At 39.4% G+C, this 14,662-nt stretch overlaps 1 protein-coding gene and 1 pseudogene across 5 annotated transcripts in view; both read right to left on the bottom strand.

Annotated features, from left to right (window-relative positions):
* The window catches only part of ZRANB1 (zinc finger RANBP2-type containing 1), a 63,631-nt gene that overhangs the window by 8,638 nt on the left and 40,331 nt on the right, over nt 1-14,662 (bottom strand). For 3 of the 5 annotated variants that reach the window (XM_064595421.1, XM_045879034.3, XM_064595424.1), the window contains 4 exons: nt 8,931-9,118; nt 4,568-4,721; nt 1,158-1,229; nt 424-622 (listed from right to left, as the gene is read on the bottom strand). In XM_064595421.1, coding sequence (XP_064451491.1) covers nt 424-622; nt 1,158-1,229; nt 4,568-4,721; nt 8,931-9,118 — 613 coding nt within the window. Of the gene's footprint in view, nt 1-423; nt 623-1,157; nt 1,230-4,567; nt 4,722-8,930; nt 9,119-12,398; nt 12,502-12,999; nt 13,122-14,662 lie in introns of all 5 variants that reach the window. The other 2 variants (XM_064595422.1, XM_064595423.1) reach the window with 2 other exon arrangements.
* Nucleotides 3,511-3,641, bottom strand: LOC123847157 (U4 spliceosomal RNA; annotated as a pseudogene).

Below are 14,662 nucleotides of genomic sequence, written 5' to 3'. Positions count from 1 at the left end.
CTGGACATCTAATGAAGAAAACACTAGAGTCTGTTGCACTGATATATTTTTTTAACTTTACTGTGGATTTCAAAATTTGCAAAATAAAATGTGGTCTGAAGACTATGTGCCTCAGGAAGAAAAAAAAAATCTTGTAATACAATGCCAACATAATCTTTTAAATTTCAACAAAAATATGGAATGATAACACTTAAAAATATGAGCAAAGACCTTATCAATATTTAACTTCAAATGTTTCTATTTAATAAGCTCAGCAAAAAGGTCTAAAAGCCGTCAAAATGTTCAAAGTGTCTCAATGTGCAAAACCAAAGCTTTCCCCCTAGCTTCCACAGAAAATGTAACGGCAAAAAGTATCCTAACACTGTAAGGAAATGATTCAGCGAGAGCACGCCTGGTTTTACACACGGAAGGATGCCGGCTCACCAATGTGAACAGTCATGCAGGCTGTCATGCAGGGCTTTCCGAAGCACCGAGTCCTTGTCATAAATGCCCCAGGTAGCTTGTAGCACTGAATCAAGCAAGCAGTCTCCTGCAGTCCTGTTCCAAAGCGCATAAAGTCGACTGTCCAAACGTGTAGCCAATTCCAAAGACCAGTTTATAATTGGAGATTCTTCTTCTAACTCTACATAAGGAATTTAAGTAACATGTTCATTTCCATGCAATTTAGGACTATTCATTGGAGGAAAGAACCCATTCTCTAGATATTGGTAAGTTTATGTGTCATTTACTATTAAACACCTAAATAAATCTGATCAACTGAAATACAAACCTTCTGAGTAGTTGAAACATCTGTGGCTCTAGAATAATTTGCTCAACTTTTAAATTCTTTACTATTTGCGAAGAATGCTTAACATGGAAATATACCCATTTTGAATAGGAAGTAGAAAACTAAGGCTTAAAAACTTTTATACCTTTATTCCATCACAGTTAAGAGCCGTGAATGAGCATTCTTAAATTTTTTTTTCCAGCTTTATCGAGATGTAATTAACAGAATGAACATTTTTAACAGCACAATGTGACACTGCTCTTAAGGACTTTACATTTTCAATTAAAGTAAAAATAAAACAAGTCAACCATACACTGAACTGCTCCAAGCCTTACAAAGCAAAGCGTTTATGGAAATTGAACTAAATCACACTCATTAATTCCACACTTACCTTTCTGAACATCTCTATCAAGCACCTCATCAAATAATTTTTCTTGGACTGTTGGAGGCAAGTCTTCAATATCTACAAAGCAAAAAACAGACTTAAAAGATTTTCTTATGTCTCATATCTTAATAAATTTGATACGAGCATCTAATAGTGATTTCCCCTAAAATAATTTCCTTGCCGAGGTGCTCTCTCACTCGCACTCTAATAAATAAAATCTTAAAAAAAAAAAAAAAAACACACACACAAAAAAAACTCCCGGGCGCCTGGGTGGCTCAGTTGGTTAAGCGACTGCCTTCGGCTCAGGTCATGATCCTGAAGTCCCTGGATCGAGTCCCGCATCGGGCTCCCTGCTCGGCAGGGAGCCTGCTTCTCCCTCTGACCCTCCCCCCTCTCATGTGCTCTCTCTTTCTCATTCTCTCTCTCTCTCAAATAAATAAATAAATAATAAATAAATAAATAAATAAAATAAAAAAATAAAAAAAATAACTCCCTTGCCAGTGAAGGCTAAGGCTGTCAACTGGTTTCTCATAAAAAAAAAAAAATGCGTGTATAATGTGTGTGTGTATAAATGTAACATAAAAGATTTCCTTTCTATACTTCATTAGCAAAACTGTTATCTAAAAAATAGTAAGAATATCTGGACCAATAATTACATACAACTATTATCAAAAAGATAAGAGAGAATAATGTTCGTGAGGATGTGGAGAAAGGGAACCCTTGCGCACAGTTAATGGAATGTAAATTGGTGCAGCCACCATGGAAAACAGTATGGAGGTTCCTCAAAAAGTTAGAAGTATGGGGCGCCTGGGTGGCTCAGTCGTTAAGCGTCTGCCTTCGGCTCAGGTCATGATCCCAGGGTCCTGGGATCGAGCCCCACATCGGGCTCTCTGCTCGGCGGGAAGCCTGCTTCTCCCTCTCACACTCCCCCTGCTTGTGTTCCCTCTCTCTGTCAAATAAATAAAAATTAAAAAAAAAAAAAGTTAGCAGTATGATCCAGCAATCCCACATCTGGGTATATATCCAAAGGAAATGAAAATAGGATAATGAAGAGGTACTGAACTCCCATGTGTGTTGCAGCATTACTCACAGTAGCCAAGATATAGACAATGGATGAATGAATAAAGATTGGGGGGGGGGGGTGTAAAATGAAATGTTATTCAGCCAAGTGAAAGAAAGAAATCCTGCCATTTGCAACAAGGGCAATGAGGGCATTAGGCTAAGTGGAATTAGCCAGAGAAAGACAAATCAAATACTGCATTGTACCACTTCCATGTGGACTCTTAAAAAAAGTCAGACTCATAAAAACAGGGTAGAAAAGAGGTTGCCAGGGGCTGAGGGAAGTGAGGAAAAGAGAGATTGGTAAAAGGGTACAAAAACTTCCACGCTATAAAATGAATAAGGCTGAACACCTAATGTAAAACCATGGTAACTGTATTTTATAACACTGTATTATATCATTGAAATTTGCTAGGAGAAGAGAACTTACATGTTCTCACCAAAACAGATAAATAAACCAAACATGTGCGACGATGGGTGTGTTAAGACGGGGGGTAACCCTTTCACAATATATGCATATATGAAATCACAATGGATACTTGAAATACTTGACAATTTTATAGGACAGTTATCCCTCAGTAAAACAGAAAAGGAAAAAAAAATAGGGCTATCTGAAATTCAAGTTGATGAAACAGTAACAACATCCAAATATTTATCTGCCCTTGTCTCCCCCCACTCTCAACCTCTGCTCAGGCCTATTGTTTTCAGACTTTAGAATCTTCTTATAAAAGTTAATGAACCAGGGGCGCCTGGGTGGCTCAGTCGTTAAGCGTCTGCCTTCCGCTCAGGTCATGATCCCAGGGTCCTGGGATCGAGCCCCACATCGGGCTCCCTGCTCGGCCAGGAGCCTGCTTCTCCCTCTCCCACTCCCCCTGCTTGTGTTCCCTCTCTAGCTGTCTCTCTCTCTGTCAAATAAATAAAATAAAATCTTTAAAAAAAAAAAAAAAGTTAATGAACCATTAATTATTGGCCCACAGACCCCTGTATTTGTCATCTTCCTCAAATTCTCCATGCTTTATTCAATTTACCAATGGAGCAGTCTACAGTAAAAAGTATTACCCTTAAAATTAAAAAAAAAAAAAAATGAGGCTATTTTCAAGTCAAAATAAAAATCTAAACATCACCAGAGTAAGCTTAAGTATACAGAGAGTGCATTCCAAGTGAACTTTGTCTTTTTTTTTTTTTTAAGATTTCATTTATTTGAGAGAGAGAGAGCACAGGAGGAGAGTGAGAGGAAGAAGCAGGCTCTCTGCTGAGCAGGGAGCCCGATGCGGGGCTCGATCCCAGGACCCTGGGATCATGACCTGAGCCGAAGGCAGACACTTGACGACTGAGCCACCCAGGCGCCCCAGAACTGTGTCTGATTTTAATTAGCAATAATCGCGCCTCAGATAAACCTCATTGGCTACGACACTGCCACTGCGCAAAGCTTGTGTCTGATTTTAAAATGCTTAGTTATTGGGGTGCCTGGCTGGCTCAGTTGGTTAAGCGTCCAACTCTTGATTTTGGCTCAGGTCATGATCTCAGGGTTGTGAAATCAAGCCCCACGATGGGCTCAGTGCTCAGCGTGGAGTCTGCCTGGCCCTCTCCCTCTGCTCCCCAACCCCGCTCGTGCTCACTCACTCTCTCTCTAAAATAAATTAAATCTTTAAAAAAAAAAAAAAAAGGCTTAGTTATTATCTCCCTAACATTTGTAAATTCCCCTGTTCATGTCAATATAAAAGTTCAAGACACTTAGAGCCAAGATGGAAGCTTTATTTTAGAAACTTCTGATGTTTGGTGCGTTTATTTGGTGCCGAATGACAAAAAGCATCCTGGAAGACATTTCTGATTGTCACTGAATTGAAAAATGAAAAGCTGCTTCACAAACATAGTAGAAATTAATATAATGAGTGAAGAACATAATGACACTTGCAAAAAAACGCCAGTGTCTTTTGATTCAAATAATCTGATTCCACCCATCAAAAGCCAGCGTTCTAATCCTATCTGCTAATATACCAATAACCAAAGCCACATAATTTTAAAACAGGTATGAAAAAGGAAAGAAAAAGTATACCGATATCATAAACTAAACCTGTAGAGAAAAATAAATGGGTAGACATTTTTTAAAACATCTAAGGCCCACATAGAAGTCAGTTATTATCAGCTGCTATCTTCCTACCAGATCCAAAGCATAAATTTATGAGGAACCCTGTACTGATCACTTCCAGGATCAAGAGGGTAGTCAAATTATTTAAAATGCACACACAGTAGCTAAGTTATCTTCTTTCTAACAGAAACAGTTTCACTCACACATTAAAAAAAAAAAGAATTATAATAAAGGGAACATTTCTTTTCACATTGAAATTTGGAGTTACCTGCTGGCAATGTAAATGTAACAAGGTCAGTTAGAAAATAGCAAGCAAAATCCCCCTTTCTCTGATGAAGAGAGGCGGCTATCTCTCGCCGGATCTGCTCTGTCAGTTCAGGACACACCATTGCTGGAATACACTTTGCTGCTTGTTGAGACACCTTAAACACAAAAGAAACTTTCCTCTGCATCTCATTTATCATTAACAAAAGCAGAAAACAACAGTATTTAAGAGAAATTACCAAACCTTCCCAGTAACTCAGGGTGTTGTTTAATTTTAAAACAGATTAGGGATTATTTCCTCACCAATGGAAACATGTTTCAGTACAACTTTCCATGAAAATAGCCATAAAAATGCTTTACCTTCTGACTCTGGAAATTCACTTCTTAGGAATTTATCCCAAGGAAATATATAAAGATTTAGATAAAAACTTATGTAAAATGGTGTTGTAAACAAAGGTTCATCCTAGGACAGGGAGGGAGGACAGAGAAAACCACCTAAGTAAGACTAAGCATCATGCCCACAATAAAAGCATTCTTAAAAAACAGGAAATTCCAGCTCACGGAGAAAGAGGAAAGTACAAACACTCTTCTGCTGGGTTAAGAATACTTCGAGTACCCTGACGTGGAATAAAGAAAGCATGATGTTTTTAAAGGGTTAGTTTCCACTGACCTCAAATCCCTCCCCCTTTGTTACAACTCTGAATATTTAAAAAAGCAATTGGCTTCTCCAAGTGTAGAATAGACAATGAACCTTCAAAGTATAGCCAGCCTGAAAGGAATAAATGTGAGCAGTGATGTAGTTAGTGAACGCTACAACAGAGAACTTCTAAGCAAGGGCATGGCTAGAAACTTTCCTTTTCTCTTTAATGAGGGATAGCAAATATTGATGCAAAGATATTATATTTAAGTTGTATTCCTTTTGTGGAGCTCAAGACAGCTGTATACGAAGAATTCTGAAATCAAAGGTATCTGCTGGAGAGGAAATGAGTCTGGTGTGAACCCTGAGTGAACCAGTCAGCTCTGTTCTCTGTTGTCACTACAGACCAAAGCCACAAACCTGGACAACCTTCCCCACCCTTTACCTCTAGCCGCTTCAACCTTATGACTCTCAACCCTCTCCTTAGGCCAGTAATTCTTAACTTAGGGCACGTTAACTTCGGAAGGACCTGTGAACCTGAATGGGAATTTTCATTAAATTTGAATCCTTCAGGGGTGCCTGGGTGGCTCAGATGGTTAAGCGTCTGCCTTCGGCTCAGGTCATGATATCTGGGTCCCAGCTCAGCAGGGAGTCGGTTTCCTGCCTCTCCCCCTACCCACGCTCTCTGTCTCAAATGAATAAAATCTTTTAAAAAAATTTAAATACTTCATTTTCACTGACCTCCTGTCTATATTTTTTTTAATAGTTTCCTTTTTTTTTAAGATATTTTTTTATTTGACAGAGAGAGCACAAGTAGGCGGAGTAGCAGGTAGAGACAGAGGGAGAAGCAGGCTCCCCAATGAGCAAGGAGCCTGATGCAGGGCTCCATCCCAGGGTCCTGGGATCATGACCTGAGCCGAAGGCAGTCGTTTAACCAACTGAGACACCCAGGTGCCCCTCTCCTGTCTATATTTAAAATGCATTCTCTTATGTATCACAAATCTAATATTCTGAAAAAACTATCATTTCAATATAATTGATTTCCATTGCAATCTTACTTTTATTTTAGGCATTTAAAAAACAGTATTATGAAAAGGAGTTCATAGGTTCCACCAGACTACCAACAGAGTCCATGACCTAAAATCCAATTAAAACCCCTGCCCCAGGGGCGCCTGGGTGGCTCAGTCGTTAAGCGTCTGCCTTCAGCTCAGGTCATGATCTCAGGGTCCTGGGATCGAGCCCCGCATTGAGCTCCCTCCCTGCTCCGCGGGAAACCTGCTTCTCCCTCTCGCACTCCCCCTGTTTGTGTTCCCTCTCTCGCTGTGTCTCTCTGTCAAATAAATAAATAAAATATTTAAAAAAAAAAAAAAAAAAACCAACCCTGCCCCAGATACATATCCCCCAAAATATAATGTTCTCCTAGTCTCATCCCAAAAATACTTAGCTCTGTGCTCTCTCTGCAGGCACATCCCTTACTTATTTAGTCCAATCTCCCTACCGGCCCCTTCAATTCTGTCCTCTGGAGTGCCCACTCCACTGAGATGACATTCCACACCCAATTTGGTTCTTTCCCTGGAAATCCACCCCGCTCTCACCTCTCCCACAGTGCACCACGATTGGTCTATGTGTTCCAGAGAATATGGCAAAAATGACGGTATGTCACTTCCTAAATTAGGTTCCATCTAGAAGACCCTGAAGCTTCCACGTGGATCACTCTAGCATGCCCTCTCTCTCTGATCACTTGTTCTGGTGAAACCTGCCCTCTGGAGGGGCCCACGTGACCAGGATTTGAAGACTCCCGCCACCAGTCATGCGAGTGTGCTTGGAACCAGATCCTCTCACCCCAGTCAAGCCTTTTGACAACTGCAGCTCTGAAAATTTGACTGTAAGCTCATGAGACTTGAGCCAAAACCATTCAGCAGAGCAGCTCCTAGATTCCCTACACTCAGAAACTGTGTGAAGATAACAACTGTTGCCTAAAGCTGCTAAATGGAGGTGATCTGTTAGGCCGTAAATAGTACCCTGGGGTTCTTTTGCCTTCCCACTGTTAGTCCCCAGATGCCCTTAGGAGGTCAGTGACTTAGTCCCTCCAACTTTCTCACAGCCCTCCACCAGGCTGAGGGGAGTCCAGGAACCCCCCAAAGGACTTGAGCCTTGATTCACAGCTGCCCTCTCTATCCTGCCTCCTGCCACCACCAGCAACTACAGCTCCACACGCTGGCCCTGCCAATACACAATGCAAATATAGCCAGACCTCAAATACTACAGAAGCTACTGCTAACTGTTCCATCCCCTGTTCCAGAACTCTGGGCCTTCTTAGCACATGGCTGCTTTTTGAACAGTCCCTTTTTCTATCCATAGTAAGGCTGCCCCTTGTTTTCACCATGACTATCGCTCAAGCCCTTCCCTTCCTCTTTCTGGTGCCTCTGGCGTCACTGGACTCTTAGCAAACTGAACAATGGCTAGCCATTTCAATCATGGTTTCAGGTAATCTTCATATTCCTTAATCCCTCCCAGTGCTTTGTACATAATGGTTCCCAATATTGGCCAATTTGAATATGCAAATATGCATATGCATACCACAGAAGACGTACAGTGACAAAATCTGAATCTACAACTGATCTGACTCTCTGCACTCTTACTCTATTTCTCTTATCATTAAAAGAATTACCTGGATAATATGGTCGCATCCTGAATTGTTCATCTGCAATCCTTTGTGACATCTACGGAGTTATCTAAGCCCAAGAGCTCAGAACCAACTAGACCCCTCTCTCCCCCTGACTCCCCACATCCATCGATCCATTCAATCTTGACTCTGCCCCTCCAGCTCTCTCAAACCGGCCCACCTCTCATACTGCCACTGCCACTCTGTACCAGCAGCGTACTTGCCAGCAGCACCAGCATCACGCCGTGCTACCCTCCCGAGGCTCCGCCCTCTCCCATCCACAGAGGCCAAAACACTCTGATCTGATCTGGCTACTCCCCTGACCCTCTCCCTAACACTGCACAGCCTGTTCACTGCCCTAGGAACAATCTTCCAATTCCCTGGCCTACATCATCCTTCACAATGCTTCCCTTCCCAGTTCCCAATCACCATCACAGGCATGCTGAGTACCTGCAAGTGCCCAACCTCACCACAAACACCACCACCAGGGCCTCTGAATAAATGGTTTCCTCAACTTCCCTCTCTGCTCCACCCACTTATGAGGCTAACTCCTACTTCTCCTTCGGATCTCCACTACAATGTTACCTGCTCTAGGTAAGAAGGTAAGATACCCCAAAACACTTTCTCAAGTACTCCCACAGCACCTGGCATTTACATCAATGAGAACACACTCTGTACAGAATTACCTGTTTACTTCTCTACTTTTCTGGATACGCACTGAAGGAAGAGCCAATGTCTTCACAATTATATCCCTTTTTAGCACCATACCTAGCACACAGTAGGTACTCAATAAATATTAGTTAAATGAATGAATGAAAGATACATCCTAGTGTTTTTTTTTAATCAAACTGATGATTCAAATCTTGTGGCAAAATGTTCTATTTTAAAAGCCTAATACCCTTAGGAATTATATACTGGTGAAGTCCAAGTTTAGTGTGAATTTACAAAGGGAGTAAAAGAAATCTAAAACATTTAAGAACAGTTTAGAAAAACACTACATCAAAAATGAAAACTAATGAACACACTTCCTTCATATAAAACGTTTAACCAAAATGCCATACTCACCTCTGTAAGCAGAATCGCTAGCATATCCTGCCTCTGGAAACGTATAGCCAGATGTACGAGAGTATAGCCAACATCAAAAGCAGAAGGGCGGTTCAGGAGGCGCACTTCGTCTGCAGTGAGCTGACGTGCGATGTCCCCGCCTGAGGACTTGTACGCTTCTATAGCAGCTAAGTCACCTTCTACAACCCCTAGAACAAGCAGCAAGATAGAAAAGAGTTTATTTCTATTTTTCTTCCAAAAGCATAAACCTGTTGCATTCACTCTAAACCCTTTTAAGTGTTTCTCTAGGATTTCTGGACCCTGGGACAACATATTTAAATGTCCTAAATATTAAGGAAAACTGATGTATTCCTCTCCCTTTAATTTCTTTCCAGAACTAGAACTACCTATTTAGGTACTTACCTTCACATCAGCGCTGGCTCCATGCTCGAGGCTTAGAGGAATCATTAAAATATATTAATTGGATCAAAGAGATCAGTAATCCTAGTATGAGAAACTAGACTTTACAGAAGACACTAAACTCCTGTCTGGTCCTGACTCTGCAGAAACCAAGGAGACGGGGATGTGCTTCCTGCTGGCTTTGGGCTCTCTTGCCCTTTACAACTGCATTTTTTAAGCTGAATCAAAACAGATGCTGAGCCTTCCATATTGCTGTTTAGGTATGAAACAATTCAGAGCAATTAAAACCATTTTCAATGTAAGTTACAGTTAGCAACATTTTGATTTCAGAACCTCTCAAAGCCAAGTCTTCCTTACACTCATTAAGTATTAATACGGTAAAACTTGAACCAGATGAGTTAGAACAAAAAATATGCTAAAATAAAACATTACAAACCAGTTGGGGGTAGAGAGATAAAACAAGTATCATTTTTCCCAATCCATAAAGAACTTTCTGTTCCCACAAACTTAACACAAATTAATATTAGGTGAAGACAGTAATCCTATTTACTAAGCAGTACAGTACACATCTATGAATAAATACCCCTGGCAAATATAAAGGTGTAGGTAAGCTTCAAATTTAACCACAAAGAGTGTTACACACACACACACACACACACACACACACACACCCCTCAAGACTGAAGGACCAAATAATTTTAAGTGTGTCCTAAGTTGTATCAGGAAAAATCTGTTTGTTGGGTAAAATGCTAAGACCAGCTAAAAATATTCTTAGTGTATTTTTTAAAGAGCCATTTTTTAATTGCCATCTTGAATTAGGAATTAGAGAAATAAGGGCTACTCCTTGGAGTAACAGATTGGTACAATGCAACAATTTCTCCCAGTTATTAAAAATAGCAAAACTTTAAAATAAATCCCATGTTCACTGAACACCCATGACATGCAAAGCACTGTGCTAGGCAATGTGAGAAACACAGACAGTACAAACATGATTCCTATGCTCAAAACAGTCCTTTCTCATCCCATTTGTGGACCATAAAAGGCCAGCTTCAAAGTTTTCAGACTCTGCAGTCAAAGATCCTTTCTGCAAATCTAGACCCACTCCCCATAAAAGGACACCCTGCCACCAACACAGACATTTTTCAGGTGAAGAAATCCATGATACCAAACGAGAACACCTTATTACAGGAACTTTTATTTTCATGGCCACATAGGTTAATACATTCTTCACTATAAATGCCTAAGTACAGCTGTCACTGTGTACCACCCCCACTATGGAAAGGGCTTTAACACACTCTTAGGAGGCCCAGTGCCCTGGAGAAGTCATCAGGGCTAAAACATGATATGGCTGGCAGGAATCTTCTCCAAAGGGCAAGCCTTAAAAACAGACACAGAAAGTCCTACTTGAAATAAAAACAAATCTATGGTTCAAGAGTCAAGTACACAAAGAACTCTAAAATTTCTGCTTAATTTGTTTTAATAACAGATGAGAATAATCAGAGAGAGCTCGTAACTTTATGAATAATCTAATGTAGTTCCTCTCTTTAGAACTAAATATGCCCTGCTCTGTTTCCTTCCCTATACATGTATTTCCGTATGAAGGCAACTGCTCTTCATGTTGGTCCTACCAAAGCTGTCACTATTCTGGGTGCCTTCAGTATTACTGCCCCTTATACAGTTTTTTAACTGTAAAATATTTATAAAATGTATTTATAAAATTTCTTTATGACATAAGAAAAGCCACCCAAGGACCAAAAAGACCGATCAATTTACCTGAGAAGATACAGAGGAAGACCTGCACAGAACATGTATACATCTGTGTACCTATTTAGGCACGTGCATGCACACGCACGCACACACACACCTTCTTTTGTTTCTCAAAGACAAAGATGACTGCCAACCAACTTCTAAATCACCGTCTTCACTATTTTTAGCTAACTCACCATATAGCTGATATCTGGAAGAATCTCATCTTAGAAAGTCTTGCTTAAGAATTCATTTCCTCTGTCATGTTTGTAAGGGATTTCTGTAATTAGAAACTAACTAGCATAATCAAGGGGGGGGGGTAACAGACCAAATAGCACAAGGAAGTTGACGAACTGTGCTTTGAAATTATGATTTACAATGTCACACAGTCTGCCTTCAAATTAAACGTTTTTTTTTTTAAATACGAATAGAACTTCAAATGGTGAACTGCACAGTATATGAATTCTAGCTCAATAAAGAGGATACATATATAAAAAAAAAAAACACCATGATTTCTATTCGTCCAAATCGAAAATACTAAAACAATTACTTCCTTCAACCCCAAACTCTGCATTGAACTGCAGATAGGGCATGCTGCCACTCCCCAGCATGGAGCAAATCCAGGAGGGCAGAAAATGAGGATGAAGAGAATAGAGAGTTTGTACTCTATTCTTCACAGCACAAAATCCTCCAAATCTTTTAGAACATGAAAAACAAAAACATAAGTATAGGCACAAAGTAATATTTTAAAGAAAAATATATTATTGTCTAATGTTTTGGGAACATAGGATTCCATTCTTTTCATTAACTACAATTAAGAACTTAGTTTCGGTTACCAGTGAGTTTTCAGCTACAGAGACAAAGTACATTTATTACAAATTTCATGAGACTGTCACTGAACAGTCCAAATGTTTAGTCTATCTTTATGACACACTGTTCAAAGACAGCCATTGATTAACGTGTCCACAGTTTCTTGACAGATGGGTTTTCACTGCAAACAGGGTATTTAAAAGGATCTGGCCCATACTCAGATAAGGTAAAGCTTTAGCTACCAAATGTTTTCTACTTAGGGGGGAAAAAAGTATAAGATTATATGCAAAACAACTTACAAAATGTCTTTTGAGTTCTTCACATAAGATTTTATCACCTCTAATATCAGGGTATGATAAAGGAAAGTAGGAAGAGGGGAGAAGAGCTGATAGGTAGGAAAAGACAGCAAAATAAACACAAGGGATAAAATCTCACTTCGTGTAACCATGACCAGGAAAAACCAGAACAATTCCAACGGAAGAGGTGATGTATACATGCTTCCTAGTTACTGACCTCTCACACTGCCTCCAAGAGAGTAACTGAAGCGTCTTTCTTGTAATGTTTTCTGAAAATTTAATAAATGTCTATTACACGTTCTGTCCCTTCTTCTTCCGTGCTATGAAGGCAAATTAAAAGGACAGCTGAAGACACTCTGAGATTAACTTTATAAAACTAACCTACAGTATCTTCATACACTCAAAACTGACTGAATGAAATACACAACCAACTAAGCAGTGGTGCATAATTACAAATAATGCAAAGTGTTAAAATACTTTTAAAAACATTAAGTAAATGAAAGTTACTACGTCTTACAAACTATAAAGTTTAAAAAAAAAAAAAAAAGTTCACATGGTCCTAGAAGCTGGGCCAGGAGTGGAATTTAACATATTCTGAAGCCACAGGTCACAACTCACTGGGGACTTCACAGCTACTATGGAACTCCGTTGGTTAGAATATGGAGCTGGCTCACAGATGTTTAGAAAACAGACTTATTTTTTCCCCCATATATGGCACAGTTTTCAAAGTTTTGCCTTATTTTCTTTTATGACATAAAATCATAATTGTAACTAACTTTGAAAAGAATGCCAAATGGTAAAAAAAAGCCAGGACTTACCTGAGCCCACATGGGCCAGCTCAACACTACCCTGGAGTTCTATGGTAGCTGTGACATCACAGCATGCTTTATGCTGTGGGGTCAGGGTGGACTTGGAGTCAGCTGGCACAATTTCAGGAGCCCTTAAAGAGAAAAGTTAGTTTTAAGTGGTAATGTTCACAATGTGCTTTACCATGGTCAGTAGAAAGATGCAGATGCGCTGGCTATAATGTCTGGATAGTTGTCTTCTACCCTGAGTTTAATTCACTTAGGTGGTTTTGCATATTAAAAAAAAAAAGAAAAAGAAAAAGAAAAACTATACCACCCAGTAATACTTTTTCTTTATATTCCTAACCATTTGGCTATAGCTGGATCACAAACTTGGCTTAGATATTCATATTCATAGCTAACTCCTTCAATATTCAAATATGAGCTGCTTTTTAAATAAAATGACCTCAATATTTTTAAGTGTATCTTCAAGTAGGCACAAGCTCAGTGGTAATCTCAGGAACAGTGTAAGCAGCCCAGACCACCTCCTAGAGGCATTATTCACATAACCAATGGCAGCAAGTGAAAATGTACCACTTCTATTCCTAGAATAGTGCTATAGAACAATAACCTTTTCAAAAACTGAGATGAAAATCACGAATTGGAAATAAATTATTTAATCTATTATACTATATCAAGATGAACTTCTATTCAATTCAGTCAATAAACTCACTCCATTATGAAAACATCCTCTTTAGAATAAAAGATTCAATGATAGAGAAGTCAAAATAATCTCTAACTAAGGCCTTCAACTATTCTATTATTAATCATGAGAAACTATGCCAAATATAATTTATACTTTGGAGCTCTTACGTCTTTACATCTCTGATTAGACTGTTAACAACCCAACTGTTGTGGAAATATAAATCCCCGAAGTCATGAAAAAATACCTGAATCGATAGATACCTTCAGAAGAAAGATCTCGCCATGCAGGAAGAATTCTACTGCTGAAAGCGCCATGGAAGGATTTAAAAGAACAGGTCACAAAGTTATCTTTGGGAAGGGGATCAGAGATGAGGGCCAGTGTTAACAGTTAAAGAAGATGAACGTGAGTTCGAATTACAAAGGTCACTGAAAATATTGCCCAAAGAGTCAATTGAGGGGATATTAGGGTTCTTAAAAACCTAGGGTTCCAGTTATATAAAACAGTGTATGTCAAATCCACTTTCACCACTGAAATCAAGTCCCAAAAGTTTTCTGATTGCAAGTAAAAATTTTGCCTGCAACAAGGCCAAGTTATCCTGGCTGAATTTGAAACCAAATTTTAGATTTTTAGAATTATACCATTTTAGGTAGGCCTGGAGGGATTATTGAATAGTCTAGTCCACTCTCTTTTACAAGTCATGGAAGACTTAGTTTACAAAAGGAAAAACTCTTATGACATATAAATTACACTGTTCATAATATCCCCATGTAACTCTTCTTCTAGCCAAAGATACTGACAGAATCAGGACAGAATCATCAAAATGGAAGAGATGTTAAAACGTTACTTAGTCCATCTTGATAAGGTTCCCAGGTAGAAGCACAAGGAAGTTCCTATTATTTGCCACTGCTAGAGAAAGTTCCACAGCCTCAGTAAACTCCCACGGCCACACAAGTATCCATATAAACAGAGTGGGAGATTTTCCTCAAAAGT

The sequence above is a fragment of the Mirounga angustirostris genome, unplaced genomic scaffold, assembly GCF_029215605.1.
Source record: "Mirounga angustirostris isolate CCGP_5_RB_7025 unplaced genomic scaffold, mMirAng1.0.hap1 SCAF_6, whole genome shotgun sequence".
Classification (NCBI taxonomy): Eukaryota; Metazoa; Chordata; class Mammalia; order Carnivora; family Phocidae; genus Mirounga; species Mirounga angustirostris.
Note: the sequence above shows the minus strand (reverse complement) of the source record. Positions and strands in the feature narration are given on the sequence as shown.